General features: G+C 41.4%; 1 protein-coding gene across 4 annotated transcripts in view; it reads right to left on the bottom strand.

The window, feature by feature from the left end:
- The window catches only part of fcho2 (FCH and mu domain containing endocytic adaptor 2), a 49196-nt gene extending 31007 nt beyond the window's left edge, over nucleotides 1-18189 (bottom strand). For 3 of the 4 annotated variants that reach the window (XM_037116960.1, XM_037116961.1, XM_037116963.1), the window contains exons 1-7: nucleotides 8542-8586; nucleotides 7600-7686; nucleotides 7419-7510; nucleotides 4014-4088; nucleotides 3610-3751; nucleotides 1252-1404; nucleotides 902-1006 (exon numbers count right to left, since the gene is read on the bottom strand). In XM_037116960.1, coding sequence (XP_036972855.1) covers nucleotides 902-1006; nucleotides 1252-1404; nucleotides 3610-3751; nucleotides 4014-4088; nucleotides 7419-7510; nucleotides 7600-7686; nucleotides 8542-8571 — 684 coding nt within the window. In that variant the 5' untranslated portion in view covers nucleotides 8572-8586. Of the gene's footprint in view, nucleotides 1-901; nucleotides 1007-1251; nucleotides 1405-3609; nucleotides 3752-4013; nucleotides 4089-7418; nucleotides 7511-7599; nucleotides 7687-8541; nucleotides 8587-17745 lie in introns of those variants that run through there. The other variant, XM_037116962.1, reaches the window with a different exon arrangement.
- Nucleotides 18190-18461: the final 272 nt, after the last annotated feature.

Genomic DNA, 18461 nt, shown 5'->3' with positions numbered 1-18461 from the left:
ACACACACACACACACACACACACACACACACACACACACACACACACACACACACACACACACACACACACACACACACACACACACACACACACCTCTTCCCGTAAGATATAAATGGCTTTGAGCAGTAGTCTGGTGCACATCACAACCTTAAATGCTGGTATTTACTTCCATTTAAGTCTGACTCTGGGGTTGACCGAGGAGAATGAGTATAAATAATCATAAACTGGAAAATCACAGTGTGGCTGGAGAGGAAGATGAGCCTCTCTGACCGCAAAAACACACAGATGAAGGGCCACTCTCTCCTGCATCTACACTACAGAGACACAAATAAAGAGTGCGCTTTTGTCATTTCGCCGCGATAACAGCTAGCATACGTTCACATGCAGACACACCCACCCACCCACAGACACACTCAGACAAAGAGAACACACATGCAGGAGTGATGTCAGAGAGCACATGTGTTCAGTGTTTATAACTCCACATGTGCAGCGTTTTGAGATGAGCCGTAGACTGTGATCCCGGGGGGGAAGCAAGCCTGCAACACTGCTTTCTCCAGGGGGAAAACAACAAAAAAGAAAATGCTGGGCTAACTGGAACCATTTCTGGTGGCGGAGCTGCTGCGGTGCAGGAGGATATGGAGGCCAAATTCTGTTGATCTGATTTTAATTTGGAGTTTATCTAATCAGTCGTTCAGATGGATCCAATCAGGGCTCTCCACTGCGATTCCGTTGCAGAGGAAAAAACACAATCTGGAGATGATACAGGGCACAAAACGTGGAACACACACTCGACAGAAAGATTACACAATGAAAGTGCTGCATACCACAGCGACAGAGTTTATGGAGCCCATCTTTCATTGAGGCGCGCACAAACAGAGGAGAGGTTCTATCTGAATACCTGTGCAGTTTCTGCCATCTTCTGTTCAAACTCTGACTTTGCTGTGGCGTATTTCTCCACATACGACTTGTAGGTCTCTGTGGCTTTTTTGGCTTTCACTCCAGCCTGTAAAATATAAACAGACAGATAAATGGCTATCATTAGTTTATACACTTCACACAATGGGCCTCTGTTTTCCAAGATCAACCAGAGAATCAGCAAAGGAAAGCGAGCTCCGCTGCTCATCTGAAGGCGAGAAGCTTTTGGGGTTAAAAGTTTCTGTATGGAGCGGAGCGTTACGGCACTTCATCAAGCCTTATTACCATACCATGATTATGTGGGTGCGTGTATGTGCAAATGTGACCTCCCACCTTGTCCACATCTCTCTGGGTGGCCCCCTCTTTGCGGAGGCGCTCCTGCTCCACGGTTTTGGCATTGTAGATCTCCTTGGACTTCTGCAGAGCCTGAGAGGTGGTCTGGATGTTCTGAACGGCCTCCAGGGTGGACGCCACCTCCTCTTTTGTCTAGCAACACACAAATGTTTTGTATAGTAACTCAGCTAACAACGGGCTGAATAATAAGCGTCAGTGTCACCCATTGCTCTGCTAACTATGGAGCTGCATCTCGCATAGTTTGAAGTTTACATAACGCAACACTTGTCCTGGAATCCCCCTTGTTTGTTATGACAAAACAGACACAATGTCAAGTGAAGACAGAGGTCCATTATTACTCTGATAAAACACAACTGCAGTTCCTCTGTGTGCAGTACAGCAGACGCAGTTAAAATGATATAGAGGCTTTTAAAAAAATGGATATGACTCTGCATTTGCTCCATCTGTACAGCTCTTTACATCCACTTACTGGAAGGACATAAAAAGAGAAATATAATCAAGGAATAATAACTTCAAGTCTCAGCGGCCACACAGTCTGGTCATTCGTTTAACTCATCATCGTAATTGTCATCATCATCATCATCATCATCTCTGAACCCTCTTTGCTGCTCAGTTTGACACAGTTACTGTATAATGTAAACATCACCACAGAGAGCGGAACCGAAATCCTAAATTATGTACAAATTTCGAGGCCCTCCTCGGGTGACGAGTGTTTATTTTTCATTATTCACACCGCTTAACTACAGTATGCACTGCGTCTGCAAGCCAAGCCAAGACAAACAGTGCTGGTAGGAAGCGGGGAGTGTAGGGAAGTGACAGAGAGAAAGTGTGACAGCCTTTTTGTCATGCTGAAAGCACAAACGCGGCTCCACCGACCCCAAGCGCCTATTTTTTACTCGGTGTTCTGTGGCTTCATGCATGAGATACGAGCTGATGGTGTGTTTCAGCAGCAGGGACGAGAGGATGAGGAGTGAGGTGTAGAAAAAAGAAGAACACTGCACGCTACAATTTCATAGCATGGAATCAACAATCGAATGATTTCCCTTTTTTTTGTGGATGTCTGTCAGCTTCTGCAAAACAGCTCTTTGACATAAAAACAGGGAGTTTAGAATAGGTCTATATCTAAATGGTTTGTTTTCTTAAAGACGACAGTCTTGTGCCAACTACTACGTGTGATAATTGGGAGAAACACATTTCGAGGGAAAGACTGACAAACACGCGCCTGCAACATTTATGAGAGCTGGGTATCAGATGTCAGGGATGGGCGGCCGATGAGTCAGTATCAACAAGCTTCTTTTTAGCTGTTGATCCCTTTTCAAAAAGTAAAATGATTCCCAATTCCCAAAAATGTGAGTGGCTGCATCACTTCCAGACATTTTCAGTACTTTTGTGTAACGTTTGTGCCAAAACTGCCCTGACAGATTTAGCTCGCCTGTGTTTCTTGACCGAGAAAAGCGTGACGTGAGAACTCTGCATCAAACTTGTGAGAAAAGATCGGCAGAGAGGAGACATAGCGTTGTGTGTGGCTACTTCTCACCTGTAGATAAAAATACAGCAAGATGCACCTTTCGTGGCAAGATAGTGCAACAGAGTAGCAACATGAGTGATGGCTTAAAACATTTAATAACAACACAAACTTAAAATTACTGAAAATGTTTTTGAAAGTATTTTTTGAGGGCACAGATTGATAAAGTATAGGCAGTACTGTTATAAGTTTTTACAGTTATTAAACCTTTATTCAATTGCACTTACATTTGCTTTTGTGATACATCTGTTATGCCATATGTGTCATGTGATACGCCTTTAAGTGTGACGATTAAGAAATTATTATTTTAATACCAGCATCATATCAATTTAAAGACGTTTTGTGTTTGATTTAATATACGTGCCAAATACCAAACACAGGCATGAATAAATGAAACACCTTTCATCACAAACACCTCAACACTGGCCACCTGAAACAGTAAAGGGCCTCTGTAGAGTCAGTGTTTGGTTTGTCCATGCTGGGCTACTGTAGTAACATGGAAGACTCTGTGGAAGAGGACCTGCTCCCTCTAGACGCAAAAATTCTTAGCTTAAGGTGAATATATACTGATGGAAATATAATTCTGTAGATTATTTTACATTTCTCCCAATAGATCCCAAATTCTACATACTTTAATAAATACTGTAATAATGTATTCTATTTTGGCGATGTTTTTGTCCAGCTGCTTGTTTAGACAACGTTTAACATTTAGGATGTTGAGCGAATTATGAAATAATCAGGGTTGTATCCATACCAATACTCAGTTTAACAAAAAATAACCCACAGTTTTCCCCAGTTCTTCATGGCCTTACCTTTTTGTGTGCTTTGGCCTGCTCTTCCACGTACTTCTGAACCTCTTTTATAAGTTCCTGTAGTTTCCTCACTAGCTCCATGTGACAGCTGGCCAGCTTCTCTGTTGAGCTCTTGAACACATCCCAGACTGGTGCAAACGTCCTGTGACAGAGGATGACACATCAGAGGCTGGAACATGGAACAAGGTGATACGATACAAATACATCTCCATTGTTTAATCCTCTGTGACAATAAACTGAATATCTTGGGGTTGTGGACAAAACAAGACACTTGAGGGTGTCATTTTTCACCATTTTCTTATATTTTATAAACCAAACAACTAATCTATTATTGGAGAGAGAAAAAAAGACATTAATTGGCAGTGAAAATTGTCCTTAGCTGCAGTCGGACTGTCTAAACTCACCCAAGCTGAGAAAAGTTGCCGGCTGACTTGGCAAGTTTGGTCATGGACCTGGCATAGGCCTCTTCAATGGTACTCCTGGGGCAGAGCAAAAGTACAACACACATATTTATAGATCCTAATTAATCATGACAAACAACAGCTTAATTAACCCACAGTTAACAGTTTCGTAAGTCAGTGAGGTCAAGATAACAATTCATCCTTTAAAAAAACCCTTTTAAAAAGTGTAGCATTACAAAGTTTTCCAGAGTTTTCGCAACTGGGTTGAGGCGCAAACGGGGCACGCCGCTGCACAAACTGGTGATCTCAGCCAGAAAACACCCACTTAGAACCCCCCAACATAAATGTTTGACCACACGCACCGTGTGTGGGCAAATAAGTGTGGCTTGGCATGTGATTTGTTCATAAACCTCATGTTGAAGCTGACAGAGTATGAAAGCTAGTGTTTGGATTCCCTGCTTCTCTCAATTTCCCTTTTTATTCCCTCATTCCGCAGCGGAGTGACAGGAGTTAGAAATAAAAACAAAACCGAACAAAGAAAAAACAAAAAAAAACATGTGGCATAGTGAAAGCCTGAATTATGCATGTCTCATTTAGCCAGCCTCTCTCTTTCTCTCCCTCCTCTGTACAGTTACTTCACAGGAATGAGGTCAGCCAGGGGGAAACAGGACAAACGTGCACACACACACACACACACACACACACACACACACATCCATCATAAACATACAGGTACACACAACCAAGCAACAAGCGACAACACAGAGGATGGATGGGACAAGCTAGAAAATGCATTTTAGCCTTTCCACATGTGCGTGTGAGCCCAGAACAGCAGGTTATTTTTATACTTTATCAGGTTGTAAATACTGCCAGGAGTAACGTCTGCCAACTTCCAAACCAGAGCTCACAAAAGTAGAAGTTTAAACTGTGTGTTGGGGCACTGCAGGAAATTATTCTTCTTCACAAGTCCACTGTTGTATTAGTCTCACATGTCCCCTTTGACCTCGTATACAGAAGGCGGATGCAGACGGGCCACGCCGCTGCTCAAAGTCAACTTGACTGACCTGTTTCTAAATATTTTGCTCCTGTTTCACGCTTGTAGCTGGAGGGTGTGCTTCAGTAGTGGAATATAAATAAGTACAAATTTGAAATTTGTTCACTTAATTTGAGTCTTCACTTTTCTTTCCACTTTATACTCCTGCTCCACTAGCTACATTTCATTTATTAAGTTTCCCTTACTAAGGCAGAGATGACCCTGCCTTGATTAGAAGAAAGAAAGTCGACCGTGTTTAACGGCAGATAATCTGGAGCGTGAAGCTTCTACTTGAGCTTGAAAACAATAGTTAGACTAAAATATCCTCCAACAAATACATCTTAAGGGACCTGGAGCACATATTCAACCATAATACTTTTAAGCAGGTTCTGAGTACGTAATGTGCTCACACTTGAACAGAAGAGTAACTAATTAAGTAAATAAATGATAAAATAAATCAGCCATGTCTTTTGTGGGCTGTTGACCAACGTTATTCTCCCATAATGCACTGAACAAAAGAAATGTAGGAGCTTCAGGAATATACAGTCTGTGATTACAGAAGCAAAGATGCCGTGGATATATTAAAACAGTGCACAGCGCTCCTTTCCCCACCAGAGGGAGCCACAGTGCAGGTTTTCAGAAGCATAAACGTCACTCACAAGTCTGAACAGAGAAGCCCAGACTGGAAACTGGCACAGTGTGATCAGTGATAGGATACGCCTGAGCAATGTGAGCAAATGTTTAACATGTAATAAATCAGTCTCTACCCGCACGTCAGCCTCCTTCACCCATGATGTATTGATTCATTTGTGTAGCATAAACAACCACATTCCTCCAGACTGCAGGAGCGTTAATATTTGAGCAAAGTGAGAAGCTAAAAGCTGATTTATTACAACAAAATGAGTCGGAAAAGTTTTAAACAGTGACGGTAAACTTAACACATGGGGCACTGACAAATATGTGCCAAGTGTTGGCCAGGAATGACTGCAGATGTGCTGAAAGCCTGATGTGAAATTACTGCTGTTTTCTTCTGGGATTGTGCGATAATTCTAATGTAAAATATGTAAAATAACATTTGAATTGTCATCATTCATCATTAACATGACTTTCCAAAAATCTTTCAATAACCAGAGCTGATGGAGTCTATCACAACCTGCACCAGGCTTGTATTAAATCATCTGAGTCAAAGTCAGGTAGACTGAGGAATCCGCAGCTGAATTCCAGCGGTAGACCATCTATCATGTGGCAGCTTATAAACACACACCTCTGACAGGGTGAAGCTAATCTGTATGGAGGTGGAAAGATTCTGAAAAGAAGCTGTTATTATGGCATTATCGCACTTGCCGACACTGAAGGTGTGGAACATAATGCCAGGTTACAGGTGGGCTTAGATTTAAGCTTCGTGCACAAAGGGACCACGTTTGCATAACATTCACACTCATCTACATCTACCTCCGGCCACAACGTCACACTCACGGACCAAAATCACAGCCTAATTTTCATGATAATTGAAGTGGAGATTCATCTTGATGTCAGCATGAAAACAGAAAACAATTAGTCAACAAACTGAAACTGATGGGCGATTAACATTCCATAGTGTCAGCTGCTGAATGTGATGACTTGCAGTTTTTTAGTGTCATATTTCTTAGCGAACTCAGTATGTTGGGTTCCTGTGATTTCGTAAGGTATTAGACACTTAAATGTAACGCTTTTAAAGGCTGGATCATCTTTTTTTTTTAATCCAAGCATTACAGCTAAGCATAATAAAGGTAAGTGTTATATAAGTGGCCTGGTGCCAAGGTAGAATTTATGTAGGAATATGGTCATTAAAGTGTGTGAGGTTAATCAGGATTTTGCCAACATAACCAGTAAAAATAAAGTTTTGGGTTCAGTGGCAGGTTTGAAGATTTGGTACATCAGAAATGTTAACATTTGAGCTTGTATGATTTTGACAAAAAGGAAGGAAATTAGATAATATCTTTGTGTCAATTGAGACCTTTTGAATTAAAGACATTTTAAGACTGTTTAAGGACTTGCAGACGACCTGAAAACATTTCAAGATATCACCATATTGCAGCTGACATTATTTTAGAGACTAAAAAAATAGGAAATTAATGAATCAGTTGCTGCCCTTGTTAGCTAAGTGTGTGGCAATAAGAGTGGATTTTAGCTTTGGTCTCTGTGAAGCTTCTGGGTGTTGTCAAGCACATAACAACTGCATGAGCCAACCTGGAAAAAAAAATGTATTCCAAGAAAAACCACAAGACAGGTAGGACATGTATTGACGAACCAGACACATTACAGCAGGTTAATGACTACTTGTCTTGTGTGTACTACCATTAACAACAGCAGCTGATGTGTACCTGACATCTTACCTTTCTCTGATGAAGTCTGTCAGCTCCTTGGAGGAGATTTGGCCATGCTTCATGTTGTGGTAGAGCACATCAAAGCCATTATTTTTTTCCCCCTGCAATCCAGAGACAGATAGATCAGTCCAGCGGAACAGGTCGAACAAACAACAACAACAATACCTCAGTTATTGATCGGATGTGTTACCGTGAAGGCTTTCTCTACCAGCAGCATTCTCACTGTCTGAGCAGCTTCCAGGTGCATCTGCAGCAGCCTCTGGTCAACCATACTCATCTTTGCCATGTTTGAGATGAATAAATGTTCAAAATGTTTAAACCTGTGGTAGGTTGGTTTAAGGCGAGCGTACAATAGAGGAGATAAGCTGACAACTGTGTGTCTGTGTTGCCGTAACCATGCGACTGGGAGACGGTGTTCAGTTACACTGAAGCTTTAAAGATGCAAATGTTGATCTGAATAATTAATACGACTGAAACATGTTGGGTTTAGCTTATAGTACAGATACAGTCACATCCTACTACCACTATAAATACAGATCTAGACTTTTGTTCTGCCTGTTTCAACACACAATAATGGTTTACATGCAGAGTAAATAAAATAATGGAAAAAATAATAATAATAATAATTAGAATTCTAGTTACAGCAAGCAAAACAATCGCAGTGACTTCAAAGAACAATGAAAATAGTCTCTCTCTATCACAAAGCTACCTCCTGTTTTTGAGCTAGACCGATGAATACAGCCGGGCTGACATGTCTATATTAGCTTATTGCACATGAACAAAGAGTGTCTGTGTGTCTGACGGCCAATAAGTAAGAGAATAGTCTGCAGACCAGACGTGTCTTACAGTGTCACCTTTACATACTTCGTCCAACAGACAGCTCTGAAAGGTGAATATCTTCGGCTGTAAAATGTTTGGCTCTCTGTGGTGGGAAAATAAAAAAATATATATTTCCTAAATGCATCACAATCCTGTCTTTAAAGCTCATGTCTTGACTTAGAAAAGTCAAAAATTGTAGCCTATATCTGAAAATGATGCCTGTAACAATTACGTAGGACTGGACTGTGTGTACTTCACAGCTGAACCAACCGGATGGTGAAATGTAACAAAAAAAACAAACAAAAAAACATACCAGGTTGTTGTTGATCATCTGATCAGTCATCGTAAAGTGCTGCTCTGGCTGCATTTTTCTGTCTGCAAGAGAGCAATCAACCCAACCCAAACTTGACACGTATTGTTTTTAAGCCCCGACTAGAACTAGAACCCGACAATGTTAACGTAAACTGAATGAATGTTTGCTAGCTGCACAGTAACAAATGTTATTTTGCACTCAAAGCATTGTCACATAAATAGAAACCCCCAGTAGGTCCATCATTTAACAACACTTATTCCTTATTTTTCACACTCTAGTTATCCATTTTTACACTCTATTTAAAAGAACTTGAAAGCACCATGTCGACTGACGATGCTGAACCTGACCCAAACCTGGACATCACCTCTTAATCTTTGTCCAACCCAAGCCCAGATTGTCAGGACCCCAATATTCTCATGCACAGAGATAACAAGCAAACAAACAAACAAATCTAAGTGATCCATATAAACATAGTATGTTTACAATGTTTTATTTATATATTTCTTTATATCATAGTAAGTACTGGCCTCAAACATCCAGCATCCGTCAGGGCTATACCGTTTAATAACAGCCTCTGATATCATATGCTGGGTGTGATGAGAAAGGCGGCACATGTAAAGTAGACTATAATCCATAAATCAATCTGACACCTGCAGAAGCAGATAAGAATATTCATTATTAGCTTCACTATTAGAATGGCCTCAGGTGACCTTTGCTGGCATGATGGAGTGATGGTGCTGGTTTGTGCTCAAGATAAGAGCAATGATAGTTTGGATTAACCACAACAGATTGCCGTCTACAACAGTCATACAATAAGTCGTATTCTACACATTACACGTTTCATAACAGTAACATTTTTGGCACACTTTCAATTCAAAGCTTTCTTGTGACTTATAAGAAGAAGAAGAAGAATCACTTAACTTCCCCATCACCCACCCTGAGGCTGTTTCTTCACCGAGTGAGGAAACATACAAATCATGGCTTAAAGCTCAGGGAGTGGCCTTTTTTTTTTTTTTTTTTTTTTAAAGACACACATTATAACAAGTGTCCAGCAGATGACAATAACAGTCGCTGTATTAACGGTTTTGATTGTGACAGCTTTCTTAGGACGACTGTAAATCATCACATATTCTGCTCATCAGCAACTTCTCAAGAGGAAAGAAATAATGAAACTGTCACAACACCATTAGCTGAAGTCAGCTGCAGTTCATCTTCATTCTTGTCTAAATCAGAGGCCAACTTTGTTTCACCTCAACCCGAGACTGTCACAGATATTTCCTGGTTCCCGAGGCCATCCACTGTCAGCAGTTTGGCGCAGGGGCTGCAAAATCTGTCAGTGCAGCTTTAACACATGGCTTTCTGGCCCTGTTATTCCACACTGACAGAGATGAAAGGTCAGCGGGTTTGTGTCAAAATGAAGATCGGACTAGCTCCAATAGGGTTGTATTTACAGAGCAAAGACCGGTCTCGTAGGCTACGGCTCACAGGCCTACATTTTACCCCAGTGATGAGACCACTGAGACGTGCTTCCTGTTCCTGTGAGAACTATTAAAAAACATATATGTTTACGGCACACAACTGCACGACATGTAAGGTAGTGCACACAAGTAGATGTCAAGACTGGAGGGCGAGACACAGAACATAAAAATAACCCTATTTTTTTGGTTCAACAGTGTATATAACACTCACATTATACTGCAGCAAATATAAGGAACAAAACATGGGAGACACATTGACTATTGGCCAATCAGTCGACAAAACAGGGAAGTGCAAAGTGAGTGAAAACACACAGAGCAGAAAAGCGACAGGAAGAGAGTCCATTCTGTGCAACAACTGTGCTCATGTGGAATGTGATATCAATGAATACAAAGAAAAAATAAAAACAATCCCAGGAAACGGCTCAGGGCGTTTTTTGACTTCTCTGCAGGTTACGAAAAATAACTCTAAACAAAGCAGTAACCCAGAACAGAGAGACGTGGCCTCCGAGGTTTACAAGTTAACTTCTAATCTCTGTACAACTGATTCTACATGAGCAGCAGCAGCAGCAGCAGGAAGTGATACTAGAAGTGCTGCACAGTTTCTCAGTGTCCTCGTTGGACACTCATCGATGAAAGCCCTCGTGCTGCTGGGTGTTTAATATTCCAACCACACGTTGTCAAATTCAGAAGTGCTCATTATGCTCGGATTTAGACGGAGAGGTTTTTAAACTCCCTGCCCCACCCCGGAGGGAGGACGGCGTGCTGAGAGGTTAGCACACATGTCAATCACAGTTTGTTTGAACAACAGTTTGCAGCTGAGACAGCCGACGAGAAAAAAAGGAAGGGAGAGATTCAGTGTGTGCCAATAGTATCGCCGACAGAAACAGATCCTGGCGGCTGTGGCACACTGCGCTGTGTCTGCACTGCACAGACTACAACTGAACCCAGTGTTTCTGTATGCTTCAGGCAGACCAAACTCAAATGTAGGTAATACTCCAGCAACTAGACAGCTTACGTCATGGCTGAATGTGCACTAATGCCTTCTGCTGGGAAGGGTACTGTCACTCACATGCACAGAGAGGAAGGCGAGTTTGGATGGAAAAAGCAGCAGCCTTGCTATACTATTAAATGCACAGTTTAATATGAAGTAATAAAGTATAACTTCAGGTTATAAAGTGGCATTAAGACTGAAAGCGGCCTGTTCTGCTCCCAGAAAATAACCCTCAATCATGAATCAGGTTCACTGAACTCTGATCTGAAGTTGTAATTATTGTGTTATTACTATAACAAACGCTTAACATGAGTGAAATAGCTTTGGCTCTTAATTCTGCCACCTGTCTCCTGAGGGCAATTTAACCAGTTCATTTCTAAGAATTACCGTCACTGCAATGTTAACATGTCAAGTTAGTTTCTTTAGTGTGACTACAGGACAGTTCAGAGAAAATGTTACCTAGTTTCTTTAGAGTGGGCTACATGAAGATGAAATAAACACAATGTAAATGAGCTTCTCAGACAACACAAACGCACAAAACGAAGAAGTGTAGCATTAATTCATGTTGTGACAACGCTGTGCTTGGTGCTCTGGTCATGTCCAAGCACAAAAACCACTTGGTTAAGGTAAGGAAAAGTGCACGTTTTTTACGTTAAAATACCTGTTTTGGTTGCCACAAACAATCATCCTGAGGACTCCTTAAAAACATCACACTTCTGTTGAAACACTGGTCCCTTATCAAGAATATCCAGTGGTTTCCCTCTTACAAATGTTGAACAGTGGCCACTGTCTTGTCAGCCTTCCCTCCTGTAACTCCACCACCAACACTGCTGCCACCTCTCCTGATATGACAATCAGGTCAGAACCATGTAATGTCAATGTGATATGAGACATTTTGTAGACATGTCAATATAGTGCGTGCCTCTGACATGTACAAATGTAAATGTATCAGTGAGTTACAGCAACCCAATTACCAACATTTTATCCTGTCTCTAGTCTTAAGTTATGGTAAACCCAAATATATTTGAGTTGTAGACAACTAATCGGTGGTAATTAGTAGTATTAGTAACTCACTTTAAATAAACCAAGTGTGAGATACAGGCAGTGTTATAATCACATGACTCTGCTCAGTCTGTGCACAGTGAAGCCATGCCACTGCTTTTAAATATAAACTGTACTGTGTTTTAACACACAGCAATAACATCGATGCAGTTACAGAGACAAATCAACACGAAAGGAAACTGTTGCTTTACTGCCACCCTTAATCTTAGATACCACCTTAAAGATAAGCAAAACCACAGTGCAGCAGTTTATCATGTAACATCTGCTGGGCAGAAGAGAAAAGGAATCCATGCTCGTTCTGTTCAACTGTAGCAGCAGACAGTTTCAATATCCTGTGTGTGGGGGAATCAAGTGTTTACTGCCTGACAGGCACTAATGAAACTCGAGACACAGAAAGGTTATCCCTTAATAGCATACTGCCTTCGTCTTACAACAAGGGAACTGAGATGAACTAAGCCGACTTCGGTATGTTGAAGGAAGTCTGCATGTAGGGCTGCAACTGACATGTTGTAATCAGAAATAAGCTGCCCATTAGTCAATTAAGACATATGCCATTTGCCATATGTATTATAGCACAGACAACATGTAGGCTCATTCATACCCTTCTGCTTTACACCCAAAATACTGCCAAACTGGCAGGCTGCCATTCGTAGAGAATAAGTCCTCCATGTGTGTTTGTTAAAGCACTGTGTGCATGATGCTACGTCAGGCCACTTAACCTGCACTAACCTCCGCCAGCCCAGTCCTGTTCCCACCTTGTCAAATATTGACGCACGTCATCTTCGCTGCCACGACAGCCCAGTGTGCATTTTTTTCTTCTTCTCCAAAATAAAAGCCTGAAGATGACGTAACAGCTGTGTGATATATGTGAAAAATGAATAGCCCAAGCTGAAGCCCAAGCAGCAGATCTTTACATTTGAATATATTCTTGAGAATTTTGCTTGAGAAATGCCTGAATTTGTTGTTATTATTGTTATCATCATATGTTGTTTTAGCTGAATGCGCTACAGTGAGAAATTGTGCTAATAGGAATAGGGAAATAAGACTGATTTGTTTCTTCAGAAATTAAAATATTACACACACTTCTTCTGAAAAAAGTGAGAGCTACGTCATTGTTAACTAGAACACACTGGTATGCAGGCTGTGAAGAGGAAATGCTCTGCAAACAACTTGTAAGAGGAAACAAAAACAACTTTAACATTGCTGTATAAAGTCACTGCTGTAGTGTATGTAGTATGTGCATTCACTACATAACGGTGAACAATATATCATGAAGTAAATCTGCTTCATGAGGTCTTAGTCTGCATAAACAGGTATCGTAAAAAAATATCGTCTGAGCTGACACGACTCCTTTTCAGGCTGTAAATGTATGTTCAGGTCGAAGTAGTGGAAAGAAGTGTGACTGCACACTTTCACTTAGGAATTTAGGATTAGTTAAACAAGACTGGCTCCCTCCAGACAGACTGTAAACCACGGCCCTGTAGACCCCAGGGCCTCCAGCACAGAGCGGGGGAGACGGCAGCATGACATCAGAGTGTCTGGCCCAGGTCATGTGACCAGACAGGCCTGGGAGTGGTGCAGGAGCTGTCAGATCCACAGCAACACATGCAGTGTATGTAGTATGAGGTGGGTCGGGCTTTATTTGTGGTGTAAACATTAATATGAAAGCTTGACAACTACTTTAATCTCAAGGATATGACACCATGTGAATGGCTACTGGATAACGGCCAAGAGCAGGTTAGTTTGTCACAAATTCAGACACTTCTTAACCCATTTTCATGTAGGAGTTTGAGGCCATGTGGAAAACAAAAGAACACCAAGCAGCTTAAGGCAGGAACAAACACAAAAGTCAATGTTACAGGCCTGCACTGATTCTCATGGCTCTTTGCTCACCTCACTGTTTCAATACAACACAGCAGGTAGTCATGGGCTACACGAGTACATGCTATCATGATAGCATTATATGCCTATGAGCCAACAGCCGACCACAGTTGGAGTCACACCACTGGATATGTCAAAGGATATCTGGGGACATTTCCAGCCGTGTCTGTGGCAACAGAAAAACATCTATTTCTCACAGGAAGCTGGACTGTCTCCATCCTTGACTGTGACGACCAAAACAGATATTTTAAGCCAAACAATGACCTTTGTCTAACCCTAACCAAGTGTTTTTTGTGGAAACTTTCAATTTGAACTTAGTTATTCTGGTGACTGGTTTGACGAAAGTAAATTGAATTTCTTTGGGCTGAGGACAAGACAAGACATTTGACTTGAGGATGTAGTCTTGGGCTTTGGGAGAAGTTTATTTTTGCTCAGTGCCATTGATGTTGTCTCAGTTTTCCCCCCATGTTACCTATATTTTTGAAGCCAGCGTATGAAAGTCAGAAATCCCTGTATTGTGACACTATAGACCAAACAAGTAATCAACTGATAGACAAAATGATCTACAAATTATTCATTAATGAAAACAGTTGTTAGTTTCAGTCCTATAAAATATCCTAAAACATAACTAGAATAAAACCACACCACCAAAACAATCACTACGATACTAATAAATGCTTAAGCGCTGCACATAGGTTTTATAATGATGGGGAAAACCCTGCTTGTGAGTCTGACATTTTATTGGCTTAAATGTCAGTGACATTTTTAAGTAAACAAAGACACAAACACCACAGCATCGAGGTCATGTAAGCTGATAAGATATGTCCGATAAATCAACAACTATCACAGCAGACCCACATGACACTGACATTGAAAAAAAATCTCAACAACAAATTCTTCTAAAAACAAACGAAGGAAGGCAACATGGTGGCCTGTGATTGTGTATTTGGGGCTCAGCTGGAGAAAAGTGCTGGCTGGAAGGAAATATGTCACCATTGTCCCATCTCCTCTTCTTACTTCAGTCTGTGCTGCATTATTATGCATATTTGCAACACTTCACATGTCTGACAGTAACTTGAGGGAGAGTAACTGACTGTGAAACTTCCTCACAGTGAGTGAGTTTTGTGTGAACCATTTAGACCACACACACAATCACAATACAGACAGCAGGGAGAACAGGGCCATCCCCGGGGCTGTTGGCTGTATCAGCACTGTTTGCTTATCACACTGCCATCTTATTTTCCCATGACATGCTGGAGGCTAACAGACTCCATAATACACACAAGCTCATCACAGATATAGAGCTAAAACTCAAGAACTAGGCCAACTACTGTTGCCTTTACTAACCGGACATACTAATCCACCTCTTTGGAGTTTTTTTTTTTTTTTTGAGCAGACTTGGGGACCACCACACATTGAAATTTTCATCAACAGGGCCACAGTGAACTACTAGCTTACTCACACGTAACACATGCAGACAAAAAAGGAAATAGTCATTTGAAATGTGCAAGTAAGAGAGGAAATGTTGCAGTGACCAATCCCGTGCTGCAGCTTTGACATGGGAGTAACATGTCTGGCTCTTAATTCCTTAAGAACTTGTTTATTCAGCTGAGGGGAGGTTTTTGTCCGCATCAGAGATTCAAGCCAAGATTACATTCAAGGAAGAGAACGAGTAAAAATGTCTCTGCAAAGACCAAAGAGCCAAAGAGCCCAGGATGGAGACATATGTGCTAAAGTTTCAAATCTGACAGCCTATTGTGTGTGTTTCTGTGCGTGTCTGCTTGTGGTGATGATTTGTAGTCAAGTCAAAGAGAAATGGATGCATCTCCTTATGCCAAGTGTGAGTGTGTGTGTGTCCTGCATGTTAAACACACAGCTGATCTTTGCCATCACTGGATTCTCTTGTGGCTCCACTGCGGGGCACAAAGGGCAGATTGAAGAATCAGGAGTGACTCGACTCTCCTCTTCACCATTTAGTTAATGATGAAGAAGACTCCTTCAGAAGAAGACTGTGGAGGTTGACAGTATTGTACTTTCTTCGTTACTTTATCAAGGTATACTCTTCATATGCTTTTCAGTTGCCATGTTCATACTACCAGCCTCAGAAGATTCCCACATTAGGCTTCATCACCTGGAGCTGAAATGTTGGCACTTTCAAACCACTGACACATTCAACATTTGCACATATCACAGGCTATGTGGCATATTGCCTCAGCAAAAACTTGCTATATCACTTTCATCACACGTTTTCACGATCTGACTTTCATGTCTGGAGGTGGAGGAAATTGTGGTGGTGCTACAAAGAACGACGCTGTGTTTGTGGCAACCAAAGCAGGTATTTTAAGACAAAACATGACCTCTTCCTAAACCTACACAGGTTGTGTTCGGGCCTAACCCCTGCTGAGCATAAGCACAATGTTGTCGCAAGGTAAAATTAAAAAAGAAATGCTGCAGAAGTTGCACAATAAAAGCTGTGGCACAATAATATCCTGAAAACGGTCAAAAATATTCTTGCACACTTCGAACAGATCAGTGGTTTTGCAGATACTTAAACTGCCAACATTTATTCTGGCGATTGGGTTGGCTGAGATCAACTGAGGCTAGAGACTAAATCTGTATTTCTGTCCTTAGGGAAAACAGGAATATGAATGGAGGTCATTTGGAGCTGAGGAACAGGTTTACAACTGCATGACAATACTGCAACTGCACACAAACTAGGTATGAAATTCTTTTTCAACATAAAAGCCCTCCAGCCATATTTTTCAAAGAACTTTAAAGTACATCTGGTCTTTGAAAAACAACAGAGCAAAGCCATAACACATTTATTAACACATACCATCTCCTATATTGACTCGGCTCATTTGCTTATGGCTACAATCCAAAACAAACCGAAGAGACCAGGGCATTTACAACAGTCCAGATGAGTAAATATAAGACATAACATCCAAAACATGACCCATATTTGTTGCACAGACTTAGCTCAGAGCATTAGCCCGAATAAAGTTATTGTTTCGAGTTCTAATAACACCTCCTTTGTGGATTTAGTGGTATGGAAAAGGCAACTGCAGACAAAGAGGGTCGGTGAAGGAAGAATTGAGGATGACAGTAATGCCAGTAATGGATACGTTTAGGTTCAACCTGCTATGACACAGCCACGTCAAAACGGAAGAGAAATGACCTTTCGGCACTAAATGGACAACAGTGTACACAGTACTAATAGTAATGTACTTCATAGAGCACTGCCTGTTTAAAAATATGAGCTAAATGTCCAGAACACTGAGGGCTAGTTTGGTGTTTTGTTTATTAATTTTCTTTATTTTAAAGCTGTTGTCCAACTTACTAAACATCTGGCCTCTCATCGAAACTTCGTGACGGAAGAAAATGACGCGTACGGCCAAGAGCTGTGACTGACAGCCGCGGCGTCCAATCGCATTCCAGGAACTGACCATAAACATTCCAAGCAAGCCTGAGTGGGCCAATTAGCCGGAGCAAGGGAGGATTCATCGAGCTTTCAAGTTAGTTAGCTTCACAGAGGCCCAAAACCCCGGGGTGGCAAAATAATAATCGCCGAGGAAAATTAACGATGGCCGGCGGGCTGCTGACCAGTAAGTGTGGCGGCTACCGGAACACCGCCGACAAGCGACAGTACACCTACGAACCAGACGGCTACCACTGCAACGTGATTCATAGCTGACTTATTGGCTGACATGAACATGATAGGGAGGGAACAGAGCAAGAGAATAATAAGGAATAGCACCGGTGTAAACACCGCGAGTTAAAAGCAGCACCTACCCAGAAATTCTCTAGGAAGTACGGCGTTATCATCTTGTTTTAATCCTCTTCGCCGCAACTCTTCGGTTTGTCGTACAGCAACTTTTAAAGCGTAAATCATCCACCGTCCTCCCCCCGTTTCTGTTGTATCTGCCTTTCCCCGTTTTCCTCCTCTCCCCTTTCTTCTCCCTCCCCACCTTCTGACTCCACCTCCAGTCCAGTCGGCTCTCCGTCGAGTCTCTCCCCGACGGTTTCTTCCCCTACAAACTCACAGTTCGGTTGGACGAAACAGCGCTGCCAGTGGCGGTTGGTAACAGTCGCTGGGTGAAATGCTGCCTTCAGGTGCTCCACGTAAACGCCCGAACTCTTGCAGACTGAAATGTCGCAGGGACATATTGACAGGAGTATAAGCTATAAATTATGTGATTTTTTTTAACTTTAATTTTTTGGATTGAGTAATGTATATTGAATGCATTCTGGCAGGGTTGTTTTGTCTATATTTTATTTAAGCCACTTTTGTATTCATATTTGTTTATAGTTTGTATGTATTTGTAGTGTGTATATCATGAATATAGTATAATAGGTGTAACATTTTGTTTATTTCATATTCTTTATATTTCATCTATTCATCATATCACTATTTATCTCTCTCTTTTAAGTTTATCTTTTAAGGGCCTAAGGTGCAATCACTGCACATTGTGTCTTATGAACTGTGTATAATCCCCATAATGATGCCA

The sequence above is a fragment of the Acanthopagrus latus genome, chromosome 12 (genome assembly GCF_904848185.1).
Source record: "Acanthopagrus latus isolate v.2019 chromosome 12, fAcaLat1.1, whole genome shotgun sequence".
In the NCBI taxonomy this organism is placed as follows: Eukaryota; Metazoa; Chordata; class Actinopteri; order Spariformes; family Sparidae; genus Acanthopagrus; species Acanthopagrus latus.
Note: the sequence above shows the minus strand (reverse complement) of the source record. Positions and strands in the feature narration are given on the sequence as shown.